A 16,851-nucleotide genomic window follows, 5' to 3' on the forward strand; every position below is an offset into this window, starting at 1 on the left:
CTACAAGTTGAGCCAGATATTTTCCCCAGGCTTGGCAGCAGATAACTATATCATCTAAATAGGCTGGGGTATATGAATTATAGGGCTGCGAAACGTGGATCATAAGGCATTGGAATAGCGCGTGAGCCCCAGGGAGTCCAAAGGGAATAGTTCAAAAATGTTAAGAGGCCAAATGGAGTGGCAAAGACAATTTTTTTCTTGCAATTCTGCTGTGAGTGAGACTTGCTAATGCCCCTTCATTAAGTCTAGGATGTTGATATACTAAGCCTCTCTCCTCTCATGGGATAGGCATCAAATTTGGAGGTCATGCTAATTGCCTGGAAGTTGATGTAAAACTGGATAGTGCCATCTGGCTTTGGGACTAATATGACAGGGCTCCGCCCTTCGCGGCATGATTCCTCAACGGTCCGGTAATGGGGCAGGCGACTCACAGCCCTGGTGCCTCCCGCTGGCCATCTAGGGAATTAGCTCGGTCCAACAACGCACCTCTAGTGGGGTCTCACTTACCGTTGCTTCTGCTCTACCTCTGTGAACTCACATTCCAACCTGGTTCGCAGCATTGTCTTCAGGGTGCAGCCCTCTGGCTGCGTCCCGCTTGGGTCCTTCCCCCGTTCTGAGGGACTGACAATCCTCAGTCCAACGACTTGCTTTGGTGGCAAATTGCAGTCTCCAGTATAGCCACAATCTTCAGTGGCAGCTGGCAGTTCATACATTGACCGCTCCCCTCAGTGACAAGTGGGGGAAAAGGAGCTTCTGAGCCCTTTGTATCAGGGACCTCAGTTTAGTAGTCCTCAGGCTGGAGCTTCCTGCTGCTCTGCTGACCCTTCCCAGCACTTTTTTATCTAAGGCACTAGAATTAGGGAGTCACAGAAGGGGAACAGCAGTTTTTAGGAGACGGGGACACAAAAGGCATGTCTGGTTCTCCTTTAGAAGACATTGCACGTAGTGGAAGAAGATGGTGCCGAGGATGGGGACTGCTTTTCCGTGAGCGGAGGGGGACGAGTGCAAAGGAGGACGTGTGCAGGGCTGGGGAGAGAGAAGAGCGTGAGGCACTGCTGATGCAAGTCTTTGAGTGGTGACCGTACCCAGCATCTGCCAGCCCAGAGAGCTGAGAGGGGAGGAGACTCCTGGTGCTGCCTCCCAGGGACAGGCTTGAATGGGGTAAACCCCATGGCCATTGTGTGATACTGTCCAGCCAGAAGGATTGTTAACAACAGGAGGGCCCTATGCCCTCTGTGACCCTGTTGTGTCTCTCTTTTCAGGCACTGATGAACTGAGGCTGGCAGATGGAGGAAGCCCCTGTGCTGGAAGAGTGGAGGTTAAACACAACAATCAATGGGGGACGGTGTGTGATGATCGCTGGGACATGGAAGATGCTGAGGTGGTCTGTAAGCAGTTGGGATGTGGATCTGCTGTCAGTGCCCCTGACTGGGCTTATTTTGGACAAGGATCTGGACCGACTTGGCTGATTGTAGTTGATTGTGATGGTGACGAGTCAGCTCTCTGGAACTGCAAACATCTAGGATGGGGTGTCGTCTCCTGCTCTCATGCTGCTGATGCTGGAGTGAACTGCTCAAGTAAGACCTCAGTCAACACATCCCCATAGGAAACTTCCCAGGCAAGAAGGGCCTGGACCCATGTGTGATATTCCTAGTGACTCAGAGCTGGCTGTGCTCAGCAATGGGGTCACGTGGAGCTGACTAATGACTCCCTGAGCTCCACTGGGCCAGGTGGAGTTGAGGTGCCCCATTTGGAAGTCTGTGATGGTATATGTTTGGGTACTGCAGCCCAGTATCTCACAGAGTCACAGCTGAAGCTGTGACCCCTGCCAGTGGCTGCTGGACCTGGAAGAGGAGCCAGTGGGAGTCCAGTATTACTGAGCTTTCCCTAGAGCTCATTCAGGCTGCAGAAGCAGCCCTGAACCTAAACTTGGTAAGGGGGAAGGAATCCAAAACTTGGTGTGGGTGCACAGGGCCAGTACCATCTGCATTGTTCCACATGGCTGCTGTCCTTCCCCAAATCCCGCTGCAAGTTCTGCACATGGTGCGGAGGTCTCTCCGCCACACTTTAACTGGCAGCCTTCTTGTGCAGAGTCAGCAAACTCCACCACACAGCAGGATGTCATGGAGACCACCTGTATTCCTTTCCACGTGGAAACAAATGTTTATGTATCATCTAGCTTCACCAAATCATAATGAATAAGTATGCATGTATTTGTATCAGGGTTTGAACAGAGTGACTAATGCACGATAGAGGAAGTGCCTGATACAGATACCCAGGAACACAGCTGCACATGGAACGCATAGCTACAGCTGACTGGACAGGCATAACATCTCTTTGTGAACAGTCTGACAATTACAGTTGTGACAGATTAGGCAGTTTCCTGAAGCATCCTGGACAAACCTTACAGAATTCGGTTTAGGTATCTTAGGAGCTTATTGTATTGAAATGAAAATATTCATGTTTTATAGCAGGATTGTAGGTAATTTCTATGTAAGGAAGACATGACTAAGGTAAAACCTGGGGACCTTCAGATGACTTTCAAACAATGTGCCAGATAACAAACTTTTAGTTGATGGATTTCCTAGGAAATAGTGGCACGGAAAAGACCACAACTTCTCACCTCTGGATTCAGCCTTTTGAAGCTATGCCCTGAGGAGAAACGCACTACTTGGCTATGGCTGTGTCTACACTAGCAAGTTCTTCCAAATTTTTCAAAAGAAGGGGGCTCTTTTGAAAGATCCCACGGAGCATCTACACACAGGAAAGCATTCTTTTGAAAGTAAATCAAAAGAATGCTGTTCGCTTTCAAAATCACTCTTCCTTTACCGCTACAGGAATAGCGCCTTCTTTCCAAAGCTTCTTTTGAAAGAAAACGTGTGTAAATGCTCTGCAGGGCCCTTCTTTCACAAGAGCAGTCCTCATGGCACCCGATTTTTCAGTCCTTGACCTGTTCTTTTGAAAGAGCAGGGGGCTGTGTGGAAACTCTCTTTCGAAAGAGCAGATCGCTCTTTTGATCCACTTTTTTGTGTGTGGATGCACTCTTTCAGAAGACGTTCTTTCGGAAGAGGTCTTCCGGAAGGGCTTCTTTTGAAAGATCTCTGTAGTGTAGACATAGCCTACCTGTTCCCAGGCACTCAAGATCAGAGCAGTTCCTTTTCTTAAAGGGAGGAACAAAAAGTGGGAGCCTTACAGCCACGCACCCATTTCCTGCTGGCTGTGTTCTTGTCTCTACAATAGCAGCAGCAGTTCTGGGATTGTAAACCCTGACTTTCTGAGCCTGTCACTGCGGCTTGGGTGATTTGGGGAGAATCCCAAGGGTACAAAGGAACTCAACCAGCTGTCTGGGAATTAGGAGGAACTTGGGAACTCCCAAAGCAAATACTGAAGCAGTGTAAGGTGAAACCTAATTCTCTGAGAAAACCTCATTCCCATCCACCCTGCTCTAGTATACCTCATTCATAGGGATGCAACTCATTTTGGTCCCAAAGCGATTGATGATATCAATTAGTTACATACCACATTCATCATTGACAATTATTTACAGCTGGGATAAAGAATCATTACAACCTTTCGCTTTTCTGTCAGTCCAAGTGGTTACTGGGCTCCATCAGGGATAGTTTTCTATGGCTCAAAGGCTACGTCTACACGTGAAGCCTACATCGTAATAGCTTATTTTGATGTAGCAACATCGAAATAGGGTATTTCGATGAATAACGTCTTCACGTCCTCCAGGGCTGGCAACGTCGATGTTCAACTTCGACGTTGCGCAGCACCACATCGAAATAGGCGCTGCGAGGGAACGTCTACACGCCAAAGCAGCACACATCGAAATAAGGGTGCCAGGCACAGCTGCAGACAGGGTCACAGGGCGGACTCAACAGCAAGCCGCTCCCTTAAAGGGCCCCTCCTAGACACAGTTGCGCTAAACAACACAAGATCCACAGAGCCGACAACTGGTTGCAGACCCTGTGCATGCAGCATGGATCCCCAGCTGCAGCAGCAGCAGCCAGAAGCCCTGGGCTAAGGGCTGCTGCCCACGGTGACCATAGAGCCCCGCAGGGGCTGGAGAGAGAGCGTCTCTCAACCCCTCAGCTGATGGCCGCCATGGCGGACCCCGCTATTTCGAAGTTGCGGGACGCACAATGACTACACGGTCCCTACTTCGACGTTGAACATCGAAGTAGGGCACTATCCCCATCTCCTGATGAGGATAGTGACTTCGACGTCTCGCCGCCTAACATCGAAGTTAACTTCGAAATAGCGCCCAACGCGTGTAGCCGTGACGGGCGCTATTTCGAAGTTAGTGCCGCTACTTCGAAGTAGCATGCACGTGTAGACACGGCTAAAGTGAGCAGTATTAGTTCGTGTCTTGTGTTGGAGGGGTAGCCGTGTTAGATTTCATAGATTCCTAGATTATATGGCCAGAAGGGACCATGGAGATCATGTTCTCAGACCTCCTGTATAATACAAGCTGTAGAATTTCCTCAAAACAATTCCTTTTGAACTAAATCATTAGTTTAAAAAGCTAATGATGGAGAACCTGAATGTCATGGGTAAATTATCTAAATAGTTAATCAACCTCCTTATTAAAATCTGCACCTATTTTTTATTCTGAATTTGTGTATCTTCAGTTTCCAGCCATTGGCTCTTATTACACCTTTGTCAAATAGGCTGAAGAGCCCATTATCAAAAATGTGTCCCGTATATAGGTACTTAGGCTGCGATCAAGTTACCCCTTACTTCCGCTGTGTGGAGCTCAATAGATGAGTTCCTGTAGTCTTTCAGTATAAGGCATATTTCCCAATCCTTCAATCATTCATATGGCTTTTCTCTGAATGCGCTCCAGTTTACTAATATCCTTCTTGAACTATGAACACCATGACCAGTAACAGTAATACAGTAGGAGGCACATCAGAGGCAAATATAAAGCTAATATAACCTTCCTACTCCTCCCCAATATGTCCTTGTTTTTCCACCCGAGGAGTTTGTTAGCCCCTTTGTCTATAGTGTCACAATGGGAGCTCATCTTTTACCTGGTTATCCACTAAGACCTCCAAGTCTTTCAGAGTGACTGCTTCTTAAGATAAAGTCATCCATCCTGTAAGTATGAGTTTCTGTCTTTGTTCCTAAAAGCATGGCTTAATATGTTGCCATACTGAAATGCCCATTATTTGGTTTTGTCTAGATTACCAAGCAATCCAGATCACTCTGTATTAGTGTTATTTTTTTCATTATTTACCATTCTCCCAGCTTCTGTGTCATCTGCTAACTTTATCTGTGATGATTTTATTATTGTTTTTCAGCTCATTGATAAAAGTGTTAAATAGCAAAGGGGCAAGAACTAATCAGTGTTCCCTTTATTTTTTGTCCAGCCACGGGTCGTATAAATTGAATATGTGCACCAGGATATATGTGGCAATGCATGACCAGTGGAAACACATGCTGTGGGCATTCTGCTAATCAGCTGGGCAGGACCTGTATCTCTCTTGGGTGGCTGCCCAAGCGCTCAGCTTACAGGGAACCAATCCATGTGGGATCCTACTAGAAATAGACCCACTCCTTTCACTTTTACAATTGCATTTTGAGATGGTCAGTTTGCCAATTTTTAATCCATGTCATGTTTTTATGTTAAATGTGCATAACTATGTGGTCCCACCAGAGTATACTTGTTTCCTGGGACTAGAACCAGCATTCTGCTTTGTGAACAGGATTGACTGATGCCAGTGTCTGCCAACTGCTCCTCTCCAGTGTTTCAAACACATCCGTGTTGGTGTCCTCTTCACGCTCATCCTCACCCCAGCGGCTGCTGCCTCGGTTCTGCACAAACCACAACACAATGCATGAGGTGTTCACTGTACTTGCCACAACAGTTTCAAGCTGGATGGGATCCATGCTTGCTTCGCTGTGGTGCCTGCCTGGATAACCAAGGAAAAAAAGTGTGAAAACATTGTTTGCTATGGTTTTCCAGCGGGACGGTGAGGCGATAAGTGCACTAGGGAAGCTGATGACATGTACCTAGAACCATCCACTGCACTTTTTTGCCCCAGACAGACACTGGGAGAAGGAGGCAGCAGAATCTATGAGATAGGCACCCCCAGTGCATCACTGTCAAAGTCAAAGCTGCCTGCCCTACTCATGATGTACTGTAATGACCCCCTGCAAGCAGTGGGGATATACACCTTCAACTTTACAAAACTGGGTGCTAAAAATTGACCTCCGTAAATTAGATCTAATTTTTTAGTGTAGAAGACCCTGAGAGACCCTAGATGAGACCAGAAAAGGTGTACGTCTTGCCTGGGGATAGCAAAGGGTTATTTGGAGTCAGCAGCTTTCAGTAGGACATGTGTTCTTAAGTGATGATTTTTAAAGTGTCATCCTTTGTCTTTACTATGGCTTGGAAAACCTTTTTGCCATTTTGGTATTGATTTTGACTCCAGCCCAATTGCTACTGTGTGTTACTATCGTGGAGCACAATTTCTTGCCTATGAAATGTCAACACTTCCTTACAAGCTCTGCTTTGTGTGTGCCTGTTCATTCCGAAGAATTATGTTGCTGGCTTTCCCCATCTCACAGCAGTTTTACACTGCCTTCTTATTTCTTATTGACTAAGAACAAATCAAGCCAAGTCAGTAACTGGGTTTGTGGATAAGGGAACGCAAGGGCATTGTATCTAGATTTCAGCAAGGTTTTTGACACAGTCCCACATGACATTCTGATACATAAACTGGAAAAAGGCAGGACTGGTGGAACTACTATTAAGTGGACACATAACTGGTTAAACAACAGCAAAGAGTAGCTATTAATGGAATTATGTCTGTAATATAATAAGCTTCAAGGGGTACCACCAGGAGGGTCAAATTAGGGCAAAATATTCAAAGACAGGACTACTTATAGACCAAGACTGGGAGTCCTCCACTATAAAGCATCAAATCAGTCGCAAAGAGCACTTCTGTTGCTATGCTGGCCATCAAGAAATCTCACAAGCAATTTGCTTACACACACCAGCTTCTCTTGTGCCACAACCAGGACCCTCCTTACACAGATGAGACGTTATGAATCTCACCAAACCAATCTCACCAAGTCCAAGCAAGTTCTTCCAATCCCAAAGGACCAGCCACACTCCCAGGCGAATTTATACCTTACCCCTTGCCCAAAAGGGCATGCTGTGTCAATCCTTTTGTATCTAATATCTAAAGGTTTATTAAAAGAAAGGAAGAAAAGGCTGGGAGTGAAATTGTTAAAGAAGTTATAGTGCATACACCAATTCCTGGTGCAGGCTCTGAGCAGAGCTGGAATAAATTGCTATTGTAATAGTGTCTGGAAATCATCCTTTTTCTAGGATGGGTTATCATTCCGTCCAGGCCCAAGTTCACAGCAAAAAAGCTTCTGAAGGGATGAGCTGGAGAGAAGACAAAGATGGAGGAACTCCAAGGGCATCTTTATACCCTTGCCCAGGTGGAGGGAATTCCATTGTTCCCCTGTGTGAAAGCATGCTCAAGGTGGAGCATGTCACAAATCCATGCATAAGTCAGCCCTTTTGGCAGCCATGGTTTACCTGATGATCTGAATGCTCTGTGCAAAATTCCTCAGATGTGGCTTGGCACCTATTAAGGTTCTTTGTTAGTTAAGTACTTGATTTGCTTGACTGGTAACCCTTTCACACTAGGTCTCCCAGAAGCAAACGTTTGAAACACAACTACATAGCCAATACTTATAGTCAGTACAAAAATGGAACATGCATACGATCAGTATAAACAGAGTGGTGAATCAGAAGCTTTCAGTAGTCATCTCACTTGGCCCTCTTTGAACAAGTTTTAATGCAAACATATAACAGTGGTTGTGACCACATTTTATATATTCATCTCAAAATCTAATAACCTCACACTGTCAGATTGCACAGAGGTCTCAAGTGGGGTTCCACAAGGATCTGTTCTGGGTCCAGTGCTTTGTAATATCTCTATTAGTGACCTGGATGTAGGAACAGAGAGAGCGTTGATCAAGTTTGCAGATATCAGATGACAGGGATCTTGACAAATTGGAGAACTGTCTTGTCGACAACAGAATGAAAATCGAATAAGGGAAATGTAAAGGTGTCACACGCTGTGCATTGGTTTTTATTTCACTAAGACAGAATGGGAAATAACTGGCTTGGCAGCACCACTGCTGACGAGGATCTGGGTATTGTGATGAACCAGATCTTAACATGAGTCAGCAGTGTGATGCTGTTGCAAAAAAAAAAAAAGAAATAATGCTGTTTTAGGTTGCATTAACAGAGGCATAGCATGGAAGTCATGGGAAGTGATAGTATTGCTCTGCTCAGGGTTGATTAGGCCTTAGATGGAGTACTGAGTCCAAGTTTGGTTACCAATGTACAGAAAGGATGTGGAGAAGCTGGAACAGTTCCAGGGGTGAGCAAAACAGATGACCTAAGGGACAGCATGCAAACCATTTGAGCAACCTGAAGGAATTGAGTATGTTTAGTTTGCAAAAGATGAGACTTGGGAGGGACAGGATAGCAGCCTTCAAATACCTGAAAGGCTGCCCTAAAAAAGATGGAGAAAAGTTGTTCTCTTCTGCCACAGACAGCAGGACAAGAGGCAGCGGGTTCAAACCATAGCTGAGAAAAGAACTTCCTAACTGTGCGAACAGTAGGCAATGTAACAAACTGCTGAGGAAGGTTGTAGAAGCTCTCCTTGGAAGTTTTCAAAAGAAGGCTGGATAGTCATCTGTCTTGGATGGTTTAAACACAGCAAATTCTACATCTTGGCAGGGGGTTAGACTAGATGATCCTTGAGGTCCCTTCTAACCCTATGATTCTGTGATTCAACCTCTCTCTTATCACTGAAACACAGGAATTGCCAGAGTGGGCAAAGGACACCAGCCTAATTAAAAAGATCTTTGCTATTCAGAGACAGTACCATTCATTCAGTCACCAAGAGGCCGTGTCTACATTAGCCAAAAACTTCGAAATGGCCATGCAAATGGCCATTTCGAAGTTTACTAATGAAGCGCTGAAATACATATTCAGCACCTCAGTTGCATGCGGGCGGCTGCGGCACATCGAAATTGACATGCCTTGCTGCCGCATGGCTCGTCCTGACGGGGCTCCTTTTTGAAAGGACTCCGCCTACTTCGAAGTCCCTTTATTCCTATCTGCTCATAGGAATAAGGAATAATAGGAATAGGAATTCCTAATAGGAATAGGAATAGGAATATAATAGGAATCTGCTAATAGGAATTTGCATGGCCATTTCGAAGTTTGGGGCTAGTGTAGACAGAGCCAGAGAGTATGGAAAGGGCTATGGGCTGACAGTTTAATCTCTGCTCACTGATGGATTAATTGACTTTCTAGGTCACATCGAAGTCCATCTGGTTGGAGGGGACACTGCCTGCTCAGGACGTGTCGAATTAAAAAAATATGGAAAAACCTGGGAGACAGTCTGTGATTCGTACTTAGATTTCAACGCCACCACTGTCATCTGCCGTGAATTAGGGTGTGGATCAGCTAAAGCCATCGTGAGAGCAACTCACTTTGGAGAAGGGCACGGTCTGATCTGGAAGGAAGAGTTCCAATGCATGGGGAATGAGACCGTCCTTTCAAACTGTCCCAAGATATCCCATCCTAATGAGACATGCTCCCATACGGATGATGTCGGCCTGTTATGCTCAGGTAAGAATCCAAAGCAATGACTTTAACATACCACTATGTGGGTCCTGCAGCTGGGTTGCTCCCCCCATTTTCCCTCATATCCATGTAGTCTTCCTGTGAACCTACATCCCAGAATTCTTTGCCCACTTCCATGATGCTTCAAAGGATTCCTTTTTCCCAGCAAGAGCACCTCCACTCTCTCTTCACCCTCTAGGAGCCAACAGGGGATGATGGGAAATGTTAGAGTGGGGCAGCTAATTTTCTTCCTGGGTGGGGTCCCTGCTGTCAAACTTCCATCTCCTGATGTTGCAGGAGCAGAATCTGCTGTCGTGCCTCAGACTGGCAACATGGAAGGCCCCCCACCTGCCCCTGTTTACCTCAGCAGCTTGGCTGACAGGGTCCCCAATCCCAGCCCCACCTCTGCTCCTGATGCTGTTCCCATTTCTCCCCACTCTGCCTCCTACGCTGATGCCGCCCCTTGAATTCTTTAAGGTGGTCAACAGCATGTGGACAAGGCAGTGCCAGTGAGTATAGCACATGTAGATTTTCAGAAATTCTTTCACGGTGTCCCTTTCCAAAGGTTCTAAAGCAAAGTAAACTGTCCTGGGAGAGGAGGGAAGGTCATCTCATGGATTGGTGACTGTTTCAAAGACAGGAAACAAAGGGCAGGAATAAACCGTCAATTTTCAGAATGGAGAGAGGTAAACAGTGGTGTTCCAAATAGGTCTGTGCCAGAATCAGTCCTATTCAACCTAGGCATAAATGATCTGGAAAGACGGGGTGAACAGCGAGGTGTCAGAATTTGCAGATAATACAAAATTGCTCAAGACAGTTAATTCCAAAGCAGACTGTGAGGTTCAAAGGGATCTTACAAACTGGATGACTGGGTGACAAAATGGCAGACAAAATTCTAGCATGATAAATGCAGATACATGCACCTGAAAACCATAATTCCAACTATTCATATCAAACAACGGGGTCAAAATTAGCCGTTACCACTCAGAAAAGAAATCTTGGATTCATTGTGGATAGTTCTCTTTAAATGGCCATTCAATGCGCAGTGGCAGGCAAAAGAGCAAACAGTATTCTGGGATTTATTAAGAATAAAAAATAGAACAAAAAATAGCATATTGCTTATATATAAACCCATTGTATACCCACATCTCAAGTACAGTGTGCAGATATGGTCACCTCGTCTCAAGGCAGATATATTAGAATTGCAACAGGTTCATAAAGAGCAATGAAAATGATTAGGAGTGTGGAACAGCTGCCATATGAGCAGAGATTAACAACAGGGAGTTTCCATCTTGGCAAGGAGCCAACCCAGGGGGTATATGATAGAGGTCTATAAAATCATGACTGGTGTGGAAACAGGAAATAAAAAGTTATTTATTCCTCACAGCACAAGAAGTAGGGGGGGTCACTAAATGAAATTAATACAGAACAGGTTCAAAATAAATGAAACATTTTTCACACAACACTCAATCAACCTGTGGAACTTTTTGTCAAAGGATGTTGTGAACGCCAAGACTATTAAAGAGTTAAAAAATGATTAGATACTACCATAATTTGGCTGGGGCTCGAGATCTGTCTGGGACCCCTCACTCTGGTGGGGGCCTTGCAGCAGGGACTTGGGCTCTGGCCCATGCCACATGCTCTGGCAGGGGCTCTGTGGCGGGGGCTCGGGCTCTGGCCTTGGAGCTGCGAGCACCCCACACCAGGGACTCAGATTCCGGGTCCACACTCTGATGGGGACCCTGCAGCAGAGGCTCAGGCTGCAGCCCCAACCCCATGCTCCGAGAGCCCCATTTGCTATATGTGGCGAGTGGAGAACATGTTGGATACCGCATTCTTCGTGTTTTTCTTGAGGCAACTTCAAATGCACCATCATTTAAGCTTCTGTTAAAAGCAAACCAACCAACCACAACAAATTGCAAAGTCCCACTGCAATAAAGGAAAACTTTCACATTTGGGCACCTCACATTAGGCACCTCAATTCATACTTAGGCCTCTAAGTAAGTCTTCCTTGGTGAAGAGATGTTTGGTATGTCCATTTACATTGGTTGAAAAAACAGCTTTATGAAATGTGAACTGCCTCAGTGAATTCAATTTGTGACTAAACAAGCACAGATACACAGAGCATCAGTTTTCCCACATACACAGATAATTAGGTACACATCTCCTAGAACTGGAAGGGACCTCAGGAGGTCATCTAGTCCAGTCCCCTGCCCTCTTGGCAGGACCAAGCACCATCACTGATGTCTATTTGCCCCAATCCCTAAATGGCCTTCTCAAGGACTGAGCTCACAACCCTGGGTTTGGCAGGCCAATGCTCAAACCACCATTGGCTCTGGCACTGCCCAGCAGTTTACAGTTGCTCTGGAACTGGGGACTGATGATGGACCAAGGAAAGAGGTTTAGTAAAATATCTCTGGTCTTTATTTGTCTCTGGTGAGAATCCTGAGTACAAGTGCTGTGATTAAATTAACATCCAATAACAGAGGACACAGCAGCAGTGCTATGTAAAAACCCCATTTCCTTCACATGACATTTAACATGATGTCCTGGAGACAGCCCCTTCAAAATCCTGATTGGGACTTTGGTATAGCCAAAGGAAAAACTGGCCCAGCCCTCAGAGCACCCATCCCAGGTCTGACACTGGGCCCAGAGCAATCCACACACTGTAGACATGGGAAGTAACACTTGTAGTAGTGTTGAGGTACCCTGATTATATAGTCTGAGGCTGTGGTCACACTTGGCCAAAACTTCAAAATGGCCATGCAAATGGCTATTTCAAAGATTACTAATGAGGCACTGAACTGAATATTCAGCGCCTCATTAGCATTTGGACACTTCTGGCTGCCGCAGTCAAACCCCCCTGTCCCAGCGCGGCTACACGAGGGTCCTTTTTGAAAGGACTCTGCACCTTTCAAACTCCTCTTATTCCCCTCAGCTGAGAGGAATAAGGGGATTTTGAAAGGTGCGGGATCCTTTTGAAAAGGACGCCCGTGTAGCCGCGCTGAGCTGTGCACATTCAAAAGTGGTGCTTTCGAAGTGCCGTAGCCAGAAGCTTGCAAATGCTAATGAGGCACTGAATATTCAGTTCAGCGCCTCATTAGTATGCTTCAACTTGGCCATTAGCATGGTCATTTTGAAGTTTTGGCCAAGTGTGTCCACAGCCTGAGAGGAATAAGGGGATTTTGAAATGTGCGGGGTCCTTTCGAAAGGAGCCCCATGTAGCTGCGCGTGTTCAAAAGTGGCGCTTTTGAAGCGCTGTGGCCGGAAGCGTCCTAATGCTAATAAGGCGCTGAATATTCAATTGAGCGCCTCATTAGTAGTCTTTGAGATGGCCATTTGTGTGGCCATTTCGAAGTTTTGGCCAAGTGTGGCCACAGCCTGAGTGTACTGAGTTAAGAAAGTCTAGGGAAGCTACGAATTAATTATTACTGATCCCAGGGCAGGCGGCCGTCTTTGTCACATCTCCGTAGACAACACTGTAAGAGAAATGTCCTTCTGATCTCCCTTCTCCTTGTTCTCAGGGTACGGCGGATACAGGCTGGCAAATGGAAGCACAGGATGTTCGGGGAGAGTGGAGCTTCTCCACGGAGGCATCTGGGGAACCCTCTGTGACACGCAGTGGGATTTACAGGCTGCCGACACCCTCTGCCAACAGCTTAACTGTGGATTTGCTATGTGGATACCAGCAGGGCAGCTCTTTGGGACAGGAGATGGGCCTCTCTGGAATGGCACATTTGGCTGTGAGAGGAACCAGTCTCGCCTGAGGGACTGTCCTGTTACTGCACTGGGTGCAGCTGAGTGCCCCCCTCGGAGTGAGGCCAACGTGGTGTGTGCAGGTGAGCTGCAATGGGAAGAGGCACTTGGAGCTATCAGAAAGAAGGACCCCTGGGCCAAGCGCTAGCCTGGGCTATGGGAGAGCTGGGTTCAATTCCTTCTCCCCAGCTAACATCCCATATGACCCAGGACAAGTGCCTTAGTCTCGCTAGGCTGTGAAACAGAGATAACAGTATTCTCTACCTCACACAGGGGTTATGAAGAAACATAGATTTAAAACTGTGAGGCACTCAGCCACTGCCATGGTGATGGGGCTGTTTGGGTACCTTAGATAAATACTGGAAAGTAAATTAGCCCATAAAGTGTTTCCTGAGTAGATCTGCTGAAACTGATTCCTCCGGGACAACATCAGTGAGGTTTACTTTTTTTTCTTTTTCTTTTGGCTTTGCTCCTCACTTATGTGGTCCCCAACTGATTTGTCTATGGGTCAGTGGGCCCCCCACATCCAAAAGGTTCCCCACCCCTGCTCTAAGGAATCACTCAAAGCCAGTAGGTACGTGCTGGTAGAGGACAGTCCTGTAGGGTAACTGCTAGCACTGAACATGAGCAACAAGCCCTCCTTGTTTTCCACGTTTCCTCCTTGTTTTTGCTATTAATGCTTAGCCCTGCACCACCTTGATATGCACTTTCCCTTGTGCTCAGGGTCCACAGGCAGCAGGTTAGTGAATGGCACCGAATGCTCTGGGAGAGTGGAGATCCAACATGCAGACACATGGGGAAGCTTCTGTGACTCCCACTGGGATTTGCAAGATGCCAACGTCCTCTGCCATCAGCTGCATTGTGGCTATGCTGAGTCAATCCAGCCGGGAGCCCATTTTGGGGAAGGGAGAGGAACCATATGGAGCGACGCTTTTCATTGTGAAGGAACTGAGTCTTCTCTATGGAATTGTTCTCGCACAGCCCTGGGCAACCCAACCTGCTCACCCAGAGACACAGCCAGGGTTATTTGCTCAGGTAAGTTTAGTATCAGTGTGTTACAATGCAGTTTATAGGCCAGCTTCATGAGTAGTCCCATTGACTGCAGCGCTTAGTGTAAGGGGGGTACCGAGATCTAGCTTTCTTCAGTTAGTGTTCTCCAGAACTGAGACACCTCCAGCCGCACGGAGTAGATCTTAGCGCCATAGTACAAAAAAATGGAGAGCACGGCTGTGCACTATAAAGCTGAGTTTTGCAGCTTGCAGATTGTTTTTCAGAGCCCAGGAGGGCTGACTCATGAAGTTGAGGTTGGCATTTCAGGAGCAACCTGTACGCAGAGATCCCACCCAAGCTGTGGTACCGTTGCAATTCCATTTCCCTCTCTGAGAAACTAAATGTTTATGACAGTGTTACTGAACAAAGTACCCCTTCTCCCCCACTTGCCTAGACTGTGTCACATGCTTTTAGTCTGTAGCCTCAATATTCAGACCTTGCCCAATATATGTTTATAGAACATTTATATCCCTGACACTTCTTATGATAGTCATTTCAGTGCCAAAAGCCTAATTTTCAGCATTCAGATATCAACTGAAAGCAGGCTCTGATGTCACTAAGATCAGGTGCTTTGTGAAATTTACCATCTCAATCAGATTCTGCTCCCAGGGCAGGTCTACTTAACCTCTTATGTCAACGTAAGTTACATTAGTCAATGGTGTGAAAAAGCCACCTCCCAAACAATGCAAGTTACGGTAACTTAAGCTCTGTCCATGCTGGTGCTGTGTTGGTAGGACAGTATTATGTTGGTGGTCTGCAAGTTATTGGGATACCATAGGCCATCCATGGGTATGTCTTGAATACCTGTCCATTCCCTTCAATCAACTGGATCTTGAGAGATCTCTTCCGGTTCCTCCTTCTGTTTGTTATTCCTTTTGTTCTTCTACTGCTTGGGGCACAGCCTGACCATTCTTGTCTGTCTCCAGCTATGCAGACTGTTGCTTGGGCCTTCTTTCTGAGTTACTTTCTCTTTGGACCTTTGGTGGCCAGGTCCTTTCTTCCTTTAACTGAATATTGATGTTTCCCTAAGTTGGTATCCACATAACTCCTCAGAATTGCCTTTAGGAACACCTCAGCTTCTCTAAACAGCCTCCACTTGCCTTTACAAACCAAGAATACTTTTTTCCAGCACAATGACCATGTTATCTGATGGATACCTATGGTGGCTAAATACATATTTATGATGAATACTGTTTATTTTAATTTAAAAATTACATAATCACAGAGAAATCATAAATTGCACTGTCTACAATTTTTGTAACTATCCATAGTGTATAATTTTTATTGTATGGTAGAAGGGCACAAAATCATTAAATATAGAGTACGATTCTTTCAAAGGCTCACTGTAAGGCTGGGTCTACACGTGCCCCTTCCTTTCAAAAGGGGCATGTTAATGAGCAGGTTCGAAAGATGATAATGAGGCGCTGCAATGAATATAGAAGATCACCAGACAGGGAGAAGGGCTTTTGAAAACTGGGGGGGCCCTTTCAGAAGGTCCCATCTCCACAAGCGGCATGCGATTCGAAAAGCCGCACTTTCGAATCTCCGCAGCCGCCATTATGCTGAAGAGGTACTGCATATTCATTGCAGTGCCTCATTAGCATCTTTCGAACCTGCTCGTTAACATGCCCCTTTTGAAAGGAAGGGGCACGTGTAGACCCAGCCTAATTGATTTGAGCTAGTTAACAGATTTACGTGCAAATCAGCAAAAAATGCAGAGTTTACACACAGACTATGTTCTGTATGTTAGGAGAGGATACTGGACTTGGTTCTGTCTAATAATAGTGGTCAATTTACCCTTGTGAAATGTGAAGGAGCCTTAATGTTAGAATCAGTCCCAGTATAATTTTATAGAAAACAAAAGAGGCAAAGCTCCCAGTTAAGTGCCAGAGGCACTAGCTGAGATTGCAGTGGTGGTGGGACAGGATTAAATGGGGGTCTATGGACTGCTTTGGTGTCTGAAATGCATGGATATTTTAAAGGATAACGTAAAAATCCATGGTCAGCAAGTGCCGTTCACAGCTGCCTGGGGCAAAACCTTGTTTTCTCTTCCAGACAAAGATGAGACTCTGAAGCACAAGAAGGCACCCCCTGACCCCATCCACCCCTAGATTAGAAGATGCCTCTGGCATGGGACAGTTTAGGCCATATAGTCCATAAATGGGTATATTTGCTTCATTTCTGGAAAGGCTTGGACTGCTCTTGGCCACTGTGCCCCACACCAACCCTTTTGTTATGTCCTCTGTCATGAATGAATGCCCGTAAGAGGGCTAATGGAGTTCTCAGCAGAGGGTGGTTGGTTAGGCCAATGGGAGGAAGAGAAATTACTTTAAACTGAGAACATCTGCAGTTTTGAGGGGTCTTTTTCTGCCTGGCTG

At 46.1% G+C, this 16,851-nt stretch overlaps 1 protein-coding gene across 1 annotated transcript in view; it reads left to right on the plus strand.

Annotated features, from left to right (window-relative positions):
• The first annotated feature begins 391 nt into the window (after positions 1-391).
• LOC142012529 (scavenger receptor cysteine-rich type 1 protein M130-like) overlaps positions 392-16,851 on the plus strand; it is a 48,655-nt gene continuing 32,195 nt past the window's right edge. The window contains exons 1-5 of the mRNA XM_074992957.1: positions 392-410; positions 1,263-1,388; positions 9,356-9,673; positions 13,192-13,506; positions 14,147-14,458. Coding sequence (XP_074849058.1) covers positions 392-410; positions 1,263-1,388; positions 9,356-9,673; positions 13,192-13,506; positions 14,147-14,458 — 1,090 coding nt within the window. The remainder of the gene's footprint in view (positions 411-1,262; positions 1,389-9,355; positions 9,674-13,191; positions 13,507-14,146; positions 14,459-16,851) is intronic.

This window comes from Carettochelys insculpta, chromosome 1, assembly GCF_033958435.1.
Source record: "Carettochelys insculpta isolate YL-2023 chromosome 1, ASM3395843v1, whole genome shotgun sequence".
Lineage (NCBI taxonomy): Eukaryota > Metazoa > Chordata > Testudines > Carettochelyidae > Carettochelys > Carettochelys insculpta.